The 17090-nt window shown below is 39.7% G+C and overlaps 4 protein-coding genes across 5 annotated transcripts; 2 read left to right on the top strand and 2 right to left on the bottom strand.

Annotated features, from left to right (window-relative positions):
- Positions 1-278: 278 nt before the first annotated feature.
- On the top strand, positions 279-1476 carry LOC124209907. Its single transcript, XM_046608149.1, has 5 exons — positions 279-441; positions 516-629; positions 724-874; positions 956-1171; positions 1266-1476. Exons 1-5 carry the CDS (start codon positions 427-429, stop codon positions 1328-1330), a joined length of 561 nt encoding a protein of 186 aa, XP_046464105.1. The 5' UTR covers positions 279-426; the 3' UTR covers positions 1331-1476.
- A 789-nt stretch (positions 1477-2265) lies between these two features.
- Positions 2266-7225, top strand: LOC124209905. Its single transcript, XM_046608147.1, has 5 exons — positions 2266-3259; positions 3936-4059; positions 4709-4938; positions 5769-5941; positions 6011-7225. The coding sequence occupies exons 1-5, from the start codon at positions 3123-3125 to the stop codon at positions 6700-6702; spliced, it is 1356 nt and encodes a 451-aa protein (XP_046464103.1). The 5' UTR covers positions 2266-3122; the 3' UTR covers positions 6703-7225.
- A 1742-nt stretch (positions 7226-8967) lies between these two features.
- LOC124209902 (dynein regulatory complex subunit 6-like) lies at positions 8968-12006 on the bottom strand. The gene is made up of 3 exons (XM_046608141.1): positions 10800-12006; positions 10447-10699; positions 8968-10349 (listed from the first exon to the last, which is right to left on the bottom strand). The coding sequence occupies exons 1-3, from the start codon at positions 11086-11088 to the stop codon at positions 9287-9289; spliced, it is 1605 nt and encodes a 534-aa protein (XP_046464097.1). The 5' UTR covers positions 11089-12006; the 3' UTR covers positions 8968-9286.
- A 134-nt stretch (positions 12007-12140) lies between these two features.
- LOC124209901 (AP-1 complex subunit beta-1-like) lies at positions 12141-16208 on the bottom strand. 2 transcript variants are annotated; one of them, XM_046608140.1, is made up of 10 exons: positions 15844-16208; positions 15566-15760; positions 15336-15506; positions 15047-15266; positions 14691-14978; positions 14357-14631; positions 13931-14293; positions 13758-13871; positions 13124-13696; positions 12141-13054 (listed from the first exon to the last, which is right to left on the bottom strand). In XM_046608140.1, exons 2-10 carry the CDS (start codon positions 15671-15673, stop codon positions 12377-12379), a joined length of 2790 nt encoding a protein of 929 aa, XP_046464096.1. In that variant the 5' UTR covers positions 15674-15760; positions 15844-16208; the 3' UTR covers positions 12141-12376. The 2 variants fall into 2 exon arrangements, with proteins under 2 accessions (XP_046464096.1, XP_046464095.1); XM_046608139.1 differs by having other exon boundaries at positions 15566-15763; positions 15844-15977.
- Between the last annotated feature and the right edge of the window lie 882 nt (positions 16209-17090).

Raw genomic sequence — 17090 nt, 5'->3', positions numbered from 1 at the left:
AAGTGTCAACCTTTGGAATGATGCGATGATACTTTGACACGCCTGCATTTATATAACAACAGTGTCTCGAAGCTTCACTTGCATCAACCCGCTTATCAATGAGGCGTGGGGATCATATACTTTCTTTGCGTGAGTGCACGCTGTGAAGCGAAGATGAGTTTTAACATGTCGGATCCTCTAGTGAAAGTGAAAACTTTAACGACGAGTAAATCTGAAATCATTTTCCAATTTCTCTGACTGAAATTGTTTGAATGTGAACTTATAATACAACCACAACGATAAGCAAAAATCTATGAAGGTAATAAATACGATTGATACGCTTATCTGTGAGCAAAGTACGTCATATGATTAACTGGTCTTTAAAAACCCCGAACATTTCAATCGTCTTGTCATTGCCCAAATCAGTTTCTCCGTCGCATATTCATCATGAATTTCTCACAGGTAAGCAGATGCTACTACTAAAGCTGATTAAATCAACCTAACATCTAAATTTTTGCTGGTTTATAAATTTCAAGTTGTTGGTGGTAATGCTGGTGACCATTTGTTGCGCCAGCGCTTGCGTCCATCCACCGCTGCCCCCAGATTACACGAACGAAGCCTACATCGGGGAGTGGTACGAAGTTGGAAGGGTACGTAATAATGATTTTTAGTTTTGTAACGGTATCGCTTTGATTTATATGAGAAAAGAACACGATTGCATATCACAGTGTCATTTGTGTATAGATCCAAACGCCAGGTGGAGCGGAATATCAAAAGGATTGCATTTGCACCAAGACAACCATCACGTCCGACTATCCCGTTTGGGGTGACGCGGAAGTCACTTACGAATGCAGAATGTACACCCCAGAAAACACCAACATCACTTCTATTGATGGTATATTTTCGCTTGATTAAAAATAACATTAAATAATGTTATATAACAATGGCGACAAAATGCGCATTTGGTTGTGTGCAGGTATTCTAACCGCCGGCGAAGTTCCGGGTAATTTCAACCAGCGATTTCCACCTCTACTTCGTGGTGTTGATTACAACATAATCTGGATCGATCAAGACACTGCCATGGAATACGATTGCCGAGCTGTCACGGGAGGCGAAGAATATTGCGTTCATTTCATGTCGCGTACCATTACCATCGAACCAACCAAATTGCAGACCATGGTCGATTACGCTGGTGAGTATTTTTAAATGCATACATTCTTATTTTAAATCGTAAAAGTGAATTTGAAATTCTTATCATTCCATTCCAATTAATTTTTGTATCGCAGAGGGACTGGGTTTGAACCCTCTTGCTATTCCATACTTGTCGGTCCAACAAGAAGGTTGTTGGTAAAATGATTAACATCATGGACAGATCGTTAATTCAGTGAGAAGATTATATATGCCAAAGATTAGTATCGAAATTTGGAGTAAGGTCAACATTTTTTATCTACCGTGTATTTAAAACAATATTGTCAAATAAAATTTTTCACAACGTGATATTTGTCAATTTCTCCGAGGACTACGTAATGAGTAAAAGGTCACATGATCGAAAATAAACTATGAAGGTTACTCGATGTCGTCACTGACTTATTATTTTGTAAAGTTTACAAAACAGCCACAACGAAATAAATACTTTAAAATAGCCTTTCTTTTTTTAGTCTATATGCAATTGTGCGATGTACCGGTTGCTGCAATATAACTGTTACAGCTATTTCCAGAAATCTGATACTTCCGATACATATATGCATCAGCAGCTTCGAATCCACAAGTTTTTATTAGTTTCTATGAGGAAGTGGTCAGGTAACACTTGGAAACATTTATCCGCGTTTATTCGTATTGAACATGTAAGTATAGCGACCACGACCAGATGATTCCATCGTAAAACAGTGAAATTCTCAAATTCTTTTTTCTTTCTTTGTTGTATTTAGGATTTTAAAGAGGTAGTAAAAGTTAAGGTCAATGAAAACAGATGGAAGTGTTGTATTATGGTGTAATGCCCGTTCAAGGGCATTTACCCACGGAATTATCTTTTCTTTTAAGTAAGCTGGTCCCCATAGTTATGTGCTTATTGAAATTCTTGTCTTGTCCCAACGCTTCAATTACCTAGTCCAGCCGTTACCAAGACAACGAAAGACGCCATACAACAAAGGTATATGGTCGTTTCTTTTAAAAATAATATCGAAAAACGGCCTTGTTAACCTATACAAATTTATATATCATTGTTTCATTCGTCACTACTGGGCGGGGCGAATTTTCTGCCGTACGTACGTATATACACGCACCTGGCGATCGGAACTAATCAAATGGACAGCCCAAGGCCATAAAAGTACATTAGTGAAAACCTGCCAGTCTCTCTACACAACAACTCAACTGCCACTACACTACACAGTTGTTGCTATACTGAAATGAATACGGTTTTAAAATTAAGCAGTGTACGCATACGTATACCAGGCACCATAGGCATTGTAACACTCCAATCTTGTCTGGATGAGTTCTCAAGCTCTGACAAAAGCCCCGAGGGCTAAGGAAACGTTACCTGCCGGCCCAAATTCTTTTCCTTACCTCCTACCAAACACACAAAAAAATGGACGAACGTACTACCTTAGTCATCCCTCCTCAAGAGCTGAATGTACGAGAGCGGAGTTGTTCAGTCAGTTGCGAACTGTGGCTCGAGTCAGACCGCATCGACTCGACACAAAGAAGACATTTTTTCTTTTTGGCAAACAACCGTCAGGCGAACGTTATTATCACTCACGCACATCAAAATACTTTCGAGTTCGTTTAGTGGCATAAATCAACTCTGCAGAGTAAATTTTATTTTAGCTGGCCTTTGTTTCTTATTCACGGTGAACGTGTAGAGTCGAAAAAGGAGATCCAGCACAGAATTGGAATCGGTCGTGAATTGGAAAACTGAGCCTGTTGCGTGTGTGTGTGTTGCTGCATCTGTTTTTTTTTCCTATATTTGGCGTGATGTTTACACACGTGCTGGATTCAGATTGCCGAGTTGTTCGTCAGTGAAAAACCGCACCAAAAGGAAACCTGAACGAGACGACAGCAGCAACAGCAGAACTTGGCCATTTCTGCATTATTGTCCGTCTGGTTATAAGAGTGTGCCCAGCAGGAAATACAGTTGAGAAGCAAAAATGCAAGAACATCACCCTCCTTTTCATCTTCGTTGGTTAATAATGCTGTTGGCGATCTGCCTATCGTCTATTGGGGTCACTCGAGTGCAGGGTCATGGTCGCTTGGTTGAGCCTCCGTCAAGATCCAGCGCATGGAGGTAAAATAACGTTTTCCGCCTTTTGTTTTTCTTGCCACTTCCGTAATGTGTCGATAGCATGACGTTTAGAATCGATAGTCACGAATATCACCGTTTCCTTATTTCGTTGTATCTATCACTTCAGGTTCTTGATCTGCGTGGTCTATATGTGTGGGATTCATACTGGATTTTTACGGGTCGATTACAGATGTGGTACAAGAAAAAAACAATCTTTTTAAAAAAAAACTAGATCAACATGTTCAGTACAGGTTTTTCCCGTTCATAGTAGGAATTATTTTTAATAAGGTACTGCGATAAATAAATGTAGGAGGATTAAAATTGTTGAGATTCTTATATTCCTCGCCTGGGATTAAAATTTCTGGGTGATTAATTCCATGGAATTTCAGAGGGGGCGATTGGTTTTCGCCAGTGAAATCTGAGCGTTACAATTGAATGGTGCGCTGCATTACGGTATAAATATTTTCACGTAGGAAACAATTAACTAAGTCTTGTGATCTGTGATCTGTAGACGGCTGAGATTATATTGTGGCGAATGTCTATTATTATGTAATTCGGCTTTCCAATTTCCCAAACTTTGGGGGAAGAATAATAGCCGACGTCGTCGAAATTCAATTGTATAAACCAGTAGTGGAGACGTTTCTGAGTGACAATTAAATTCTTTTGATGATCGTTGTAGGTACGGTTTTTCCACGGAGAAAGATTACAATGACAGTGAAGCTTACTGCGGAGGATGGAACCGTCAACACCAGCGTAACGGCGGTAAATGCGGAGTGTGCGGAGACGCATGGGATCTGCCCCAGGTAAGTTCACACACACCATTTTAGGTGAAAGATTCCTTATTTTTCCTTTTCTTCTCTCAACACTTGCGTTTAAAACTTTGCGGTCTAGTCGCACTGCGCTCACTGTATAAACACCTTCCAGCGCTCTCCGTTCCCTGAATCACCACCCAACATTTCCCATCTATTGTTTGGGTGTTTGACTCTGTCGAAATGGCTTGTTATGGCGGTGAGACTGCTGCCGGGAATTGAGAGCAGCAGAGAATTATTTTCTGGCCTCAATTGCTGGTTAAATTCGGTGACATCATTTTGTTGTTTTGTTGCTTACAGTAGCTACTATATGCCCCATCAATTTTTTTATTTTGTGTTTTTCTTCCGTTGAACCTTATCCGTCGTCGGGCGGAACTCCCGACTTCTATTACACCCCTAGTAGTCTGCTGTCTGGTATACATTCGAAGAAAGCAGTCAAGCCGCGCGTTATAGAAAGCGGAAACAAATCCAATCCATCTTCTTTTTTTATTCTTTCCTTCAATTCTCTCGTTATTCTTTCGTATCCGGTATTATTATGCTGATGAACTGTGGCCTCTTGGCTTTTTTATTTTTCTTATTTTTTTTCTGTTTTATTACCGAATTTCTTTCACGAATGGGAAATTTTTATTTCACGGTTCTATAGCCTCGCGCGCACGAGCACGGTGGCCGCTACGGCCAGGGAGTTGTAGTTCGGACTTACAAGATGAGCGCCGACATCGAGATTGGAGTCGAGCTGACGGCCAATCATCAGGGCTACTTTGAGTTCCGCATATGTGAGCACAATTTAGCTAAACAGCCGGAAACGGACGAGTGTTTTGACCGACACCTGCTGCAAAGGGTTGCCATCGAAGGAGCCGACGCCCATAGCTACAGGTAACACTTGAAAAAAAATTTCGTTGAAAAATTCTCATGGTTCTAGTGAATTAAGTCACCGCACCAAAGTACCTTTCGCCTTCCGTTTCGTAACTTTAATCTTATATTCCCACTGTTCCCCGAGTTTTAAAGAAAATCATTTTCAACATTTGATATGCTGGAACATGATTTCACTCTTCAAAAAGCCCTTACGGCTAAAACAAAAATGGCTTTCGCTGTAGGCATATATCGTGCTTTGTTTATATATGTCGTCAACTCATCATGCGAATCGATTGAGGTTCTTTTTTCTTCTTCTTCTCTCCACTTTCTAAGTGAAAAAAAAAAAATTTAAAATGTCATCATTTTCAGGCGCAGCAGCTTTGAACAATTTCAGTACTGTTGCATCTTTTTCTTTCTCCTTAATTAAATTGCCACAAAAAAAAAAAAAAAAAACGAGAGATGAGCTTTTAATTGGTGATGGCCTCTTTTCGTTGAACTATTTTGCGTGGACAGCAGCACCGCTTATCGCAAAGTCGTGGCCATTTAACGAGCGTGACATTCTCAAGCTTTCATATAGTCTCGCCACAAGACTTCGCGTTTAACGAAAACGAACCGATTTCCCTAAATTCATTTTCAATTGAACAGTATTACCGTTTTCCCTTCAAAATTTCTTTCGCTGCCGGGTGTGTTACCGATAGTAGAATACCATATACCACGTCACTTGACGCCTCATCGTAATAACTATACATTTAGGAAATAATGAAAAGTTTGAAAACAATAAGTCCGTGTTTCTGTTTTCCACATGAAATCGTGCGAGTTATGTTCCAATTTTTTACGGATTGATTTCACAGGTATTTCCCAGGGGCAGGGAATAATGTCGTCTTTCGTTCAACTTATAAATTACCCGAGGGTTTAACGTGTAGCCAGTGCGTCTTGCAATGGCGCTACTTCGCCGGCAACAACTGGGGCAAATGCCCTAACGGAACGGAGAAGGTCGGATGCGGACCTCAAGAGCAGTTTTTCGGTAAACTATTCATCAATAACATTTATATCAAATGAATGTAAATTCACAGAAAAATTTGCATAAACGTAGGATGCGCCGATATCAGAATTACCGAAGACGGCACCCACGATTCGACTACAACTGCACCGAAAACGACAACATCGACGACTCTCAAACCAAGAACAAGAGGAACTATTACGTCGAGATACACTCGACCAACCAAAACGCCGCAATCTGTTACATCCACGACGTCGACATCACCTGTGCAAACCGAATCGACAACAACGACGGCAACAACAACGACGACGACAACAAGGAAACCGACGACTCCCGAATGGGATCAACCCGTGTATTATTCCAATTATTTCAATCCGGGAACGTACATCGGAATCATCATCACTTTGGCCACGCTGCTCTTCGCCATCGTCTGCATCAGCGGCACCATTTTGTATTTCTACTACTTTCACCAGATCGTCAAGGATTTCATCGGCGAGCAGTGTCGACATTTGCGAAGTCGAGTGAATCCGTCCGAACGAAAAGCACCGCTCAAGCTTCCCGCTTCCGTTTTCGCCCAGCAAGAGCCTCCGCAGCTATCCAATTCGGGAGATATCAAACCGCCGGTTCCGCCGCGCGCAATCCGTCGAACTGGCGATCTCCGTCTATTGTCTTTGACAATCAGCGAACCGCTGGATGTCACCATCAATGGCGTTTCAGTGCCACGAGACGGTGTCAGTCCGACCGCGTCCGGTGACGTTGAAGAGAATAATTCGAGCTCGGCGTGAGCCATCAATTATCGACTCGCTTTCTTCCCGTTTGTGTGCCGGAAGAGAAGCTATCATAGGCAAATGTTAAAACACAACCACTAAAGTTCCTTTTTCGAAAGGACCCTAGTTTATTGGGGGTCCTGTTCTCAAGATTTCTCTTCATAAACCGTCTAGTATTCTTCCCTTATCTGTACATTTCCCTCTCATTTATACTGTCGCCAACCGACATTTGTCTCAGTCGTTGTCGTTTGAACTATGGGCTCTCAAGATGATGGATGTCAGATGATGGATGTCAGATTTCAAATATAAAAGTGTAAATATTTTATTTCGTCGACGGTTTGATGTAGTAGACGATTCCCTTATGCGAATAATGATGTTCGACTTCCTAAAAAAGTATTTGAATTTTTGTTGGTGCGTGGTGACTATTTCAGTAATTTTTGCCAATACCAATTATACACTCTAACACAGTGAATTAAGTATACACAAATCATTTTGATAGTCTTACATCTTTGTGTTGGAATAATACAGTTAATTTTAATTAGCTACAGTATAACCTTTTTTCTGAATTTATTGCAAACAATGATGCAACCTAAAATATCAAAATTCATGTCGCGGGTTTGACCTCTAACGTACACAAGCCACAAGGAGAACAAAGCGCATGATCTGGAATATACATAGGAAGTAGAGCCAGTTTTTTCTTTCTTCCTGAATCTGGAAAATGTTTATGTTAACATTCTTCTTGAGCGAACATATGCTGTGGAAATATTCCCTTGCAGTACAATTAGAACGATTGTAAGAATAACGTTATCTGTCCATGCTTGGCTTCTGCAAAAAAACGTTCAAACCGGTTCGATGTTGCAAAGTAATCGTCAGCGGAGAAATAAATCTGGTTAACTAGGCAATTAGTTGTACAGTTGGAAGAAGGTAATTTGTTTAGTTATAGTTGCTTGGTACCGTGGTGCGGGTTTCAGACTTTTAAGCTTCTATTTTCCTCTTACGTATTCACAGTTATATAATATGCGCTAGAATAGCGAAAATTTATGAAAGTCAGAATTTTTCGATTTTTCGAAAATCAAATTGATGATTTAACCATAAACCGATTGATTCGCTCTTCTTCCTTGTAAACCAGATGATTAATTTCAACCGATTAATTGAAAGTTGGGATGAAGCGAAAGCGTGCAAGTCACGTATTGTACACGTAGCGGCAATTGAGTTTAGATTCTGTTTGTTCACATTTTCTCCGCGGACAACGACCGACGATCACGCAATTCCTGTATTGTTGCTATTGTTCGGGAAAGCTGCTTTCCCCTCCACCACACCCGATGAAGTTTGTCGACAGGAAACGCCTATACTCATTCAGCTATTGTTTACGATATACAATAAGATTGGAAATTGTCACACTCAATTTGCGGGAGTACTTTTCATTCCAATCACAATTTGCTACAATAAATCCAACGGTGCGTGACATCGCCATTTATTGCGGAAAAAGTATTGCTGATATTCCAATAATCCTGTTCCATTCAATCATTCCAGTGGAAGAGCTATCTTCTATCCGGTTTACCTAATTCTTTTCAAGTTCAGTTCTTGTCATTTCCGGCACAGGCTAGATAGCAACTGGTTAGTAGCCAGATATGAACTCTGGGATTCTTTCATCAGATATACCATACAGGTGAGCCTCACTTAACAGTAGTCCTTTATTACCTGCTTTTAATCGATTAGCCTGTAAAAAAAAAGCCAATGGGCTACTATTTAACTTAGGCAAACAGTAAATACGATTACTCTAAATAAATATACTCTAAATTTAGAAGATAAATGAATTAGTCAAATGAGAAGTGCATGTTCTAATCTTAACAGCGTAACTGTCCACGAAAGTGAGAATGTTAATAAACAATTTGTAATCACAATATTTATTTGTAAATTAGTGTTATTAATATTCATCACATCGGTATATAGTTCGTGTTTGCATGAAATTAATTGAAATGGGAAATTTATTTATTAATTTATGAAAAACTTTATTGATTCCCAACGATACAAAAACTTCCTCGCCCTAAACCTTTTAAAAAGATTAAACTTGATTGCGTGTTCGGGATATTCGAGTAGGGATTATTTATAATGGCTCGTTTGCACATCGTAAAATTTCTTTTAGAAGGTTCAGCAAACAACACGCAGTCTATATAATAGTCCAGATATATGGTTTAATTCCGCAAGTTTCTGAAGAACAGCTCTGTAATATCTGTTACAAAATACAAACGAATTGTGGAACCGGTTGTACACTACAGCGATTAGTTTGTGTAAAATGTATGTATTCAGCCATTCAGGGAGATAAAGAAAATTATGGTGATAATCCAGTATTAAAAAAAAAATGGTATACACAGTATGTAATCCAGCACTAATTACCGATAAGTAATATTCTCTTCCGGAGCGTATTTAGATAAAGTTGAAAAAAGAAAGTCCCTACCGATGAAAACGAACAACTCAATAAACAGTTTGGGGCCCATAACCATGGCATAGCCTTCCATCATTACCAAGGTAAATCTCTCAGGGAAGTGCGTTATAAATACGTCTCTGCATATGCGCTGTGCATTATTTTAGAAGCCTAAATTTACGCAAAAATTAAACTAATAGGTTTAGAATCCAAATTCTCATAATCTAAACGTAATTTCCAATTTTTTTGACGAGCGATGCTGTGCCAATCAAGAACATTTTGATGGGTTATTTTTCTACAAAAAAACAAACTTATTCGTTCAAGAAGATTGTCATTCAACACTAGTGCATCTAGTCCCTGCTTTGTCACTAAATGACAGGATTCTAAATGTAGTAAATTAAGATTTTTTAAGAAGCCAATTGCCAAGACTTCTTGTAACAAATCGTCAGTGAGCGCGTCACAAAATGAAATGTCAACCATCTCTAGTAAAGGACAAGATAATAAATCAAACAGAATGTCATTTGAAAGGTTGAAGCCGCATCGCAGAACCTTAAGATCTTCTAAAATAACCCGCCCTTTTTCATTGCGTTCTCTATTAATAATTTCGTTTTCAGACAAGGCACTTAAACTTGGGCATTGATTGTCGAACGTCAAGGAAATTAAATTGGGACAAAACCTGACGACGGTCCAAATGTCAACGAATTCAAAGTACGAGATGTCTAGGACTTTTAACGACCTCCCGATTACCTTTAGCACTGGAGCAAGGCCCTTGTCAAAGGTTATTTCTTGTCCAGTTGAGGACGGATGCAACATGAATTTGAGTATCTGTAAGTTCTTCATCTTCGTTAAGCTCAACAGATCAGTGTCTGTTAATCCCTCCTTAACAATAATACCGATATCGAAAAGCAAAGGGCAATATTGCATCACCAACTCCAGTTGACCGTTTCTATATTCTCCAGCAGGGAGAATTGTTAGACGAGCGAAAGAAGTATTTAAAATGTGTGGTTGAGCTAGCGACGATGACAGAACCACTTCCTCTAATAAGGCATCAAAAATATTGTCATTTTCGACAACCTGTAAAGCCGGAAAATTCTGTAGAGCCATTTTTATTCCTCTTTTGGTTACAGTAGCGCAGTTCACCAACAATTCTTGAAGGGTCTTACCCAGTTCGGTTGGTTTGAGAACTAACCATTCAATGCCAGTGTCCGTCAACTTACTGCATGAATTTACATCCAATATCCTATTAAAAATTTAAGAAAAAAACCAAACAAACAGCAATAGGATCTAATTATACGTCACCTCAAGAAAAAATCGAAATAAGGACAAATTTTGAATACCTCAAATTTTTGCACCAAGTCCCTATAAGTTTCAAACCAGCATTGCCAATATTTGAATAACACAAGACTAATACTTGCAGTCTTTCAAGTTTGGGGAAAAAATTCAAAAATTGTTTATAATCATAGTGGTAACTAGGAGCGTTTAATTTTTGAAGTTCGGTTGTAATGAGAAACGTGATGTTGTACTGTTTCACGGCCTTCAAATACTTGCGAATACAAAGAGACTGAATGATGGCCTCCGAAAGAACCGTGGCTAGAGATGTTCCATCAGTTTAAATATACGTGAGTTTAATTGTAAAATTTAATTAGGATTGATCAATGAAATAAATATCATTGGCATCATCGTAACTTACGTATTCTTTGAAAAGGATTGATGTCGGGCTCGGTGTCAGTCCTTTGCTGGATGGACAATGGCCTGCCCCTCCATGTTTTTAAAAGTTTCGAGTTAATTGGAAAATAGTAAATTATTAAACTGCTCTTAATACGGTTAATACACTGTGATGAAAGTGAGATGACTGTCTTCACTTTAGGCATCTTATATGTTTTAATTTTTAAAATTGCGAATAAGTTTTCAACCAATTCAGGAGAATTATTGGGATTCGCAGAGACTGACGTACGGACACAACGCGTCAAGCAGTGCATCACAGCAACGAATGACACTAAACGGAATACATAGCAATAACTTTATACAGTACTAATTTCAGAGGAAGGTGGAGAAAATCCCATGGGTGGTGCATCATGGTTCATGGAAAAGCGTTCTAGAACGACTAGTTCCAAGGTCGTAAAGATGGCAATACAGCAGTAGGTTAAGCAAGGGCGGGGTGAGGAAGCAACCCAGCACCGCTATAGCCGCGTCCTTGCTTGCTAATTCCTAGTTGTAATCACTGTTTTTCCCGATCATCAAGGGAAAAGTTATTTCATGAAACTGATTAACATTCACAGAAGAGTGAACCTTGGAAATCAAACCGCAAATAAAATACGGAACGTTCAATGACCCTCTTAAATTAAAGGTAATCGACTAATCGGCTAGCGTTTTTACCATGTAGTATACAGAACCAATGAACAATAGGCCTACGAACCAATTAAAAATTTCCCTGAGAGATTTACCTTGGTAAAGCTAGAAGCTATGCCGTGGTTATGTTGAGCTGTATTCAGATCAAACCACACATCCGTGATCCCCGTGTGAAATTTAGGTCGTTTTCAGTTCAAAGTTTCGAGGAAAACCAATAATTTACAAAAATCTAAAATTTACCTGAACTTTATCCGGTTTTGGTCTGGTAGAAAGACAAAATTTCATGATTGATTTCAACCATTGCGCAGGATATGTTTTTGTCTTGCAGTTGACGATGATATCGTGAGACAGTCAGAAGTAAAATTACTATTCCCATTAAAAAAAGCATTTTTTGCGAAATATTTTAGGACAACTTCCAACCTGAAATGAATGGTAAATGATTATGATGATTATCGCTAAAATTTCACCGGATTTTAGAACCTTGCGAAGTAACGTGAAAGCTGCCGCCTGTCCACCATTTGGGTGGAGCTGGTCTTTTCCCCAGGTGAGAACGACGATAAAGAACAGGCTTGTTGAAACAAATCAATAAAACCCACTCAATAAAAAAAAGTCAATAATTACTGAGTCATAACTCGGCCATATTCATAATATCAACTGGCTAGACTACAAAGCAGAACAATAATTTCGATAACACAATGTATATGCCAAGTAGACACAAAACAGAAATATTACGCTCCATCCAACATTAACAGCTAAAAGAAGGAAAGTACAGGAGAGAAAAGCACAGAAGGAATGTTGGGTGAAGATGAAAAAACAGTTAAAGCTAAGCTCAACTGACATTCAAAATTGAAACCTCTCTACACTGGTTCATGAAGACAATAATAATGAGAGTGAGAAAAATATAGTAGAAGAAAACAATTAACTGTGAAGGATAGCATCAAACGCAGTATTGACGCCCGTAGAAACGTCTGGTGCTCTAGTTTTGACTGCCAGGATAAGTGTCGGATTGCCGGGCTGCATCTTCAGCTCGGAAAGGATCCAGATACCGTTAACTAATTTAAGTGATTGGTACAACATATCTTGACCTTCAACGTTACGCTTTGCGATAGTAAAAACATTATTCTGCTGCATTTTGGATGATACGGCATCGGCACTAAGATTCACGTTGTTGATGGTGTACTGGACTTCATTGGCAGCAGGGATGTCCTTCCATGTGGACAAAAAGACACGTTTGTCCATTTGTCCATCCTCGGCAAAGAAGACGTTCATCGGCATAACAACTGCGAAGTAGAAGACGTCGATATTGTTCTTGATGGCCACTTGAAGGTTGGTGAGAGGTTCCATTCTTTGGACAGGGCCCGTCGGATTAAGAAGCAACACAGCTTCATAAGACTGGTTGGGTGCCAACGGTGACACTACATGTAGTGGAGCGGCAGGAACCAAGCCGAAACTATTCTTGTTAAGTTGAACAGCGAACTGAATCATTGGTTGCATAGCTCTATTTGTCATCGTCATTTCCATCTGAATCTGTCCGTTGCGACGAGAGAAAGTGCCCGTAATTTCTAGGCCTTTACCGCGAGCAGCTGGCAACCACATCTGTAAAATAAAATCAAATCGAATGAAATGACAAGTCTGATCACCGATGCAAATAGTAACAGTACTGACCTGCTTCGGAGCGATGTACGATGCTGATGCGGAAGGTGCAAGCCCAAAAATGTCTCCAAGGAGACCAACAGAAGGTGCTGCTGTTGCTGCGGCTTGTTGCGGTGGCACTGATGGACTATCGCTAAGCAATCCATCCAAGCCTCCGCTTAACAAATCCAGCCCAGATGAAGCGAATGGAGCTGCGGGAACTGAAGATGCTACTGGTGGTCCACCAAGGTCCATCGTTAGAAGATCGCCAATCAATGACTCTTGAGTAGGAATAACTCCGGAACGCTCTCCATGCGATGGACTAGACTCTAAAATATCTTGTGATCCAGAGCGAGTAGGCAAAGCACGACGAGAAGAGCCCAAACCACGCCCTTCGACGAAAGCGGAAGGTGGTTTGTGATAGACTGAGGCCAGTGAAGCAATGTGACAGACAAGCTCATCAAGTAATGACGGTTCCAATAAGTCCGTCTCTTCGGAAATGAGTGGCTTGTCTGCCAGTACCACCTCTCGTGCTGCAGCCGGATCAGTTGACAACAGACGCCAGTAAATGAAACCGCGATCACGTAAATCTGGGTTATCCGAGTCCTAGTTAATACATAGATGAGTCAATCGTCCAAATATAACCGAGGAGGGGAAAATAATTTACCTGTGTGGCAAGCGTCAGCACCTGCTGGACCAATTCCTGTGTGTCAGCAGGGCGCTTGAGGAATAACTTGACAATGGCGGTTAGCAGCTGCAACTGGACTTGGGTACTCTCATCCTTAATATACCACAAATTTAGAATCGAAAAGTCGTGAGCGGAGAATAAAATGTTTGTACCTGAAACCCTTCAAGAAAGCTTTCGAGAAGCTCATCAGCATTGTCAATACGTTCGGCGTATTCTCCAATAATCCAAATCATAGAGCCTCGGGCTTCAGGCTCGTCCAGCGTGTCGAGATTCTCGCACAAGGTGGAAATGATGCTCTCATAGCGGTTGGGATATTTACGGAAAATATCTTTAATTACGACGATAGCCTCTTGCACAACATAATTCACTTTAGTTTGAATTAGATCAAGCAATGTGCTAACGCATCTCTCAGCCGATGGTTCGACTTTAATAGCACATCGGCCGATAGCCCGCACAGCTTTACGAACGAAATCGACATCTACTTCTGTGGCGTATTCCTTAAGCTCTGACAGCACCTAGTACACAATTGGATTAGATTTCAATAGCCTGAATAGTCAAAATAACATTTTTCGTGATACCTGTGCGATGTTGGATTGATTGGCGAGACGGATCATGATGTCCAATTTCTCCAACTTGACGTAAATCGGGTCGTTGTACTTGACAAAGAAAACCTTCATCTCATTTTTGAGAATATCTGGTCGCTTTTGAACGATTAGGTTTATGTTCCGCAATGCAACATATTGAACTTCCGGCTCAGACGACAAGAGTGTGACAAGTGGAGGAGCCAATTTTTTGCTCAAATTAACCACAAAGTCTGCATCAGGTGCCATCATTTCCATCAGTTTCATCAACACTGAAAAAACGACACAAGGTTAAACAAAATTAAATTAAAGAATCATGAGCGACACGTACCTTTTACAGCACTTAAAACAACGGCAGCATTAGCATGCGCTAAACGAGGAGTAATTCGCTCGCAGATACTCTGGGCTTCTCGTTCATCTTTAGGACTGTAGTTAGAAATAGAATCTAAGATGAAAACTTGGCCCCATTCTGTGCATTCATTAAGAGCTGTCAAAAGCTTATTAATAGTCTGAGTATTCATTTCCACAAGTGGAACACCACTACTGGAAGCTTCATTTATTTCAGACAAAGCTGCAACAGCATTGGCAACCACCATTGGATTAGAGTCACTCAAAAGTTCTGAAATTTTTAAATAAGTAATTATGTTTTTAACTTTTAGGTAGATTTGTTTTCTTAAGCAATTCAACCTTTTAGCTGATCAAGGAATCCTTGGTCTTCAACCAGACTAGCATTGATGTCATGCAATTTGGCCACACAGACTGCAGCAGTTTTCCTGACATAGGGATCCTCATCCTTCAAGCATTTTCTTAATGGTTCACACAAGTATTCAGTAATCTTGTCCACTCTGATGCAGCCCATTGTTCGCACTGCTAGAGCTCGAATAAGAGGGTTGGGGTCTTCACAATCCTATGCATTAAATGTATGTTGATGACTATAGGTACCGGGATATTGTAGTGTTTCATTAGACAAACCAACCTTGACAAAAGTGTTGACTGCCATGATTGCCATGTCTGGTTGACTTTTTGCATAGTTCATCAAGTACAAATACACCAACTTTTTCAGTTCCAAGTTGTCAGTTTGCATGCAGTTTACAACATCAGGAAAAAGGGCTGATACATCTTTTCCAACAGTCATTGATGCAATAACCTAAAGTGTAAAAATGGTTTACAGTTACAAATATGCTGGAAAGCCAAAAAAATCGTTACCTTTTTTACTGCCTCTCGCTTTTTTTCTTTCTTCTCGCTATTCAACTCCGATTTCAACTCGAAAATTTCACCTTTTTTGGTGGTTGTGAAATATTTTGAGTCCGTCATTTCAACACTGAGATGCAGAGAAAATAGGAGTTCCAATCGGCAAAACTCAAGAAAAATCTAACTTTTTCAAGCAGCAGAAGACGATGACTACTTATAGAAACAGTTTTGAAAGAATAATTAATGAAAATTCAAGTTTGAAGTATAGGTCTACAGATGAAAGTGATAATTACCGATAAACAGCAGAGCTTCGATATTTTCAGATATCCAACTAGAAGGGCGTTTATTATGACAGTTGTCATCAGCTGTGAAGTCTTGCAGACGAAACTAGTCGCCTAGCAACAAACTCGACTGACGTTCGCAGCGTCAGAGTGATAGAGTACCCCCGCCGCCGCATAACATAACGCGGCTTGAATGCGGCGGCGGCTGGGTAAACTATTGCAGAATCGGCTTTATTTAAAAGCTGAATAGGCTAACTTTAGAACGACTAAATAAATTAACAAACGACTTTAAATTCTTGTAAATTATTATCTTAAGTATTTTTGCATATAACATCATAATTTTAGGACCACCCCATTACTAGATATAAGGAATTTACAGAGGGACTATCCGCCATAAGGCCCCTTGTAAACACCTTTTGGTGACTTCATGAAATTTGAGGTATAGAGGTTTTTCCATTTGGTTCGTGTAAGTAGAGGGAAAAGTCGTGCGGCTAGTCGACTAGTGCGCACCATGGCGGGGGATAGCCGAAACTTGCTGCAGACTTTGCTTGATCCAAACGATAGTCACCGTAAGGCCATGTACTGTAACCTGTCAGGCTGTCAGCAGCAAAAGTGAAACCTGTTTTTTTTCTTAAGTGTTTAAAATGACAAAAGGTTTTTGTTTCATATGTTCAACTTATGAAACAAAAATAGATCGCCGAAGTTTTTTCAAAGTGCCAGAATGCAACATTAACAGTAATTCAATTGAGAAAGAACTCATTTCACTTTGAAAAAACTTCGGCGATCTATTTTTGTTTCATAAGTTGAACATATGAAACAAAAACCTTTTGTCATTTTAAACACTTAAGAAAAAAAACAGGTTTCACTTTTGCTGCTGACAGCCTGACAGGTTACAGTACATGGCCTTACGGTGACTATCGTTTGGATCAAGCAAAGTCTGCAGCAAGTTTCGGCTATCCCCCGCCATGGTGCGCACTAGTCGACTAGCCGCACGACTTTTCCCTCTACTTACACGAACCAAATGGAAAAACCTCTATAGTCTCTCACAGTTATTTTTATTACTACAACAACGTTAATACTATCACATTCAAACTTAGCAGGGTGATTAATTAAAAGACAAGAAACATTTCTTAGCTTTAAAACATTTATTTCTATAAATTCAATCTATTTCGTTACATTTTCAAATTTTTACATTTTGGTTTGTAATTTTTTTATAGTACACATTAATATTTCAAAGGAGGGTTTTTACTACAAACATA

The sequence above is a fragment of the Daphnia pulex genome, chromosome 12 (genome assembly GCF_021134715.1).
Source record: "Daphnia pulex isolate KAP4 chromosome 12, ASM2113471v1".
Lineage (NCBI taxonomy): Eukaryota > Metazoa > Arthropoda > Branchiopoda > Diplostraca > Daphniidae > Daphnia > Daphnia pulex.
The sequence above is the reverse complement of the archived record's forward strand: the minus strand, read 5'-3'. Positions and strand labels throughout refer to the sequence as shown.

Bases quoted from the DNA above. Each gene is read 5' to 3' on its own strand.
- LOC124209907 (XM_046608149.1), top strand. The intron at 875-955 runs GTATATTTTCGC...GGTTGTGTGCAG, and splicing joins CAACATCACTTCTATTGATG to GTATTCTAACCGCCGGCGAA. The intron at 1,172-1,265 runs GTGAGTATTTTT...TTTGTATCGCAG, and splicing joins GACCATGGTCGATTACGCTG to AGGGACTGGGTTTGAACCCT.
- LOC124209905 (XM_046608147.1), top strand. From the start codon at position 3,123: ATGCAAGAACATCACCCTCCTTTTCATCTTCGTTGGTTAATAATGCTG. The intron at 4,060-4,708 runs GTAAGTTCACAC...ACGGTTCTATAG, and splicing joins ACGCATGGGATCTGCCCCAG to CCTCGCGCGCACGAGCACGG. The intron at 4,939-5,768 runs GTAACACTTGAA...TTGATTTCACAG, and splicing joins GCCGACGCCCATAGCTACAG to GTATTTCCCAGGGGCAGGGA.
- LOC124209902 (XM_046608141.1), bottom strand. From the start codon at position 11,088: ATGCACTGCTTGACGCGTTGTGTCCGTACGTCAGTCTCTGCGAATCCC. The intron at 10,700-10,799 runs GTAAGTTACGAT...GAACATCTCTAG, and splicing joins CAATCCTTTTCAAAGAATAC to CCACGGTTCTTTCGGAGGCC. The intron at 10,350-10,446 runs GTATTCAAAATT...AATTTTTAATAG, and splicing joins ACTTGGTGCAAAAATTTGAG to GATATTGGATGTAAATTCAT.
- LOC124209901 (XM_046608140.1), bottom strand. From the start codon at position 15,673: ATGACGGACTCAAAATATTTCACAACCACCAAAAAAGGTGAAATTTTC. The intron at 13,872-13,930 runs GTACAAACATTT...TGGTATATTAAG, and splicing joins GCTTTCTTGAAGGGTTTCAG to GATGAGAGTACCCAAGTCCA. The intron at 13,055-13,123 runs GTCAGTACTGTT...TTTATTTTACAG, and splicing joins CGTACATCGCTCCGAAGCAG to ATGTGGTTGCCAGCTGCTCG.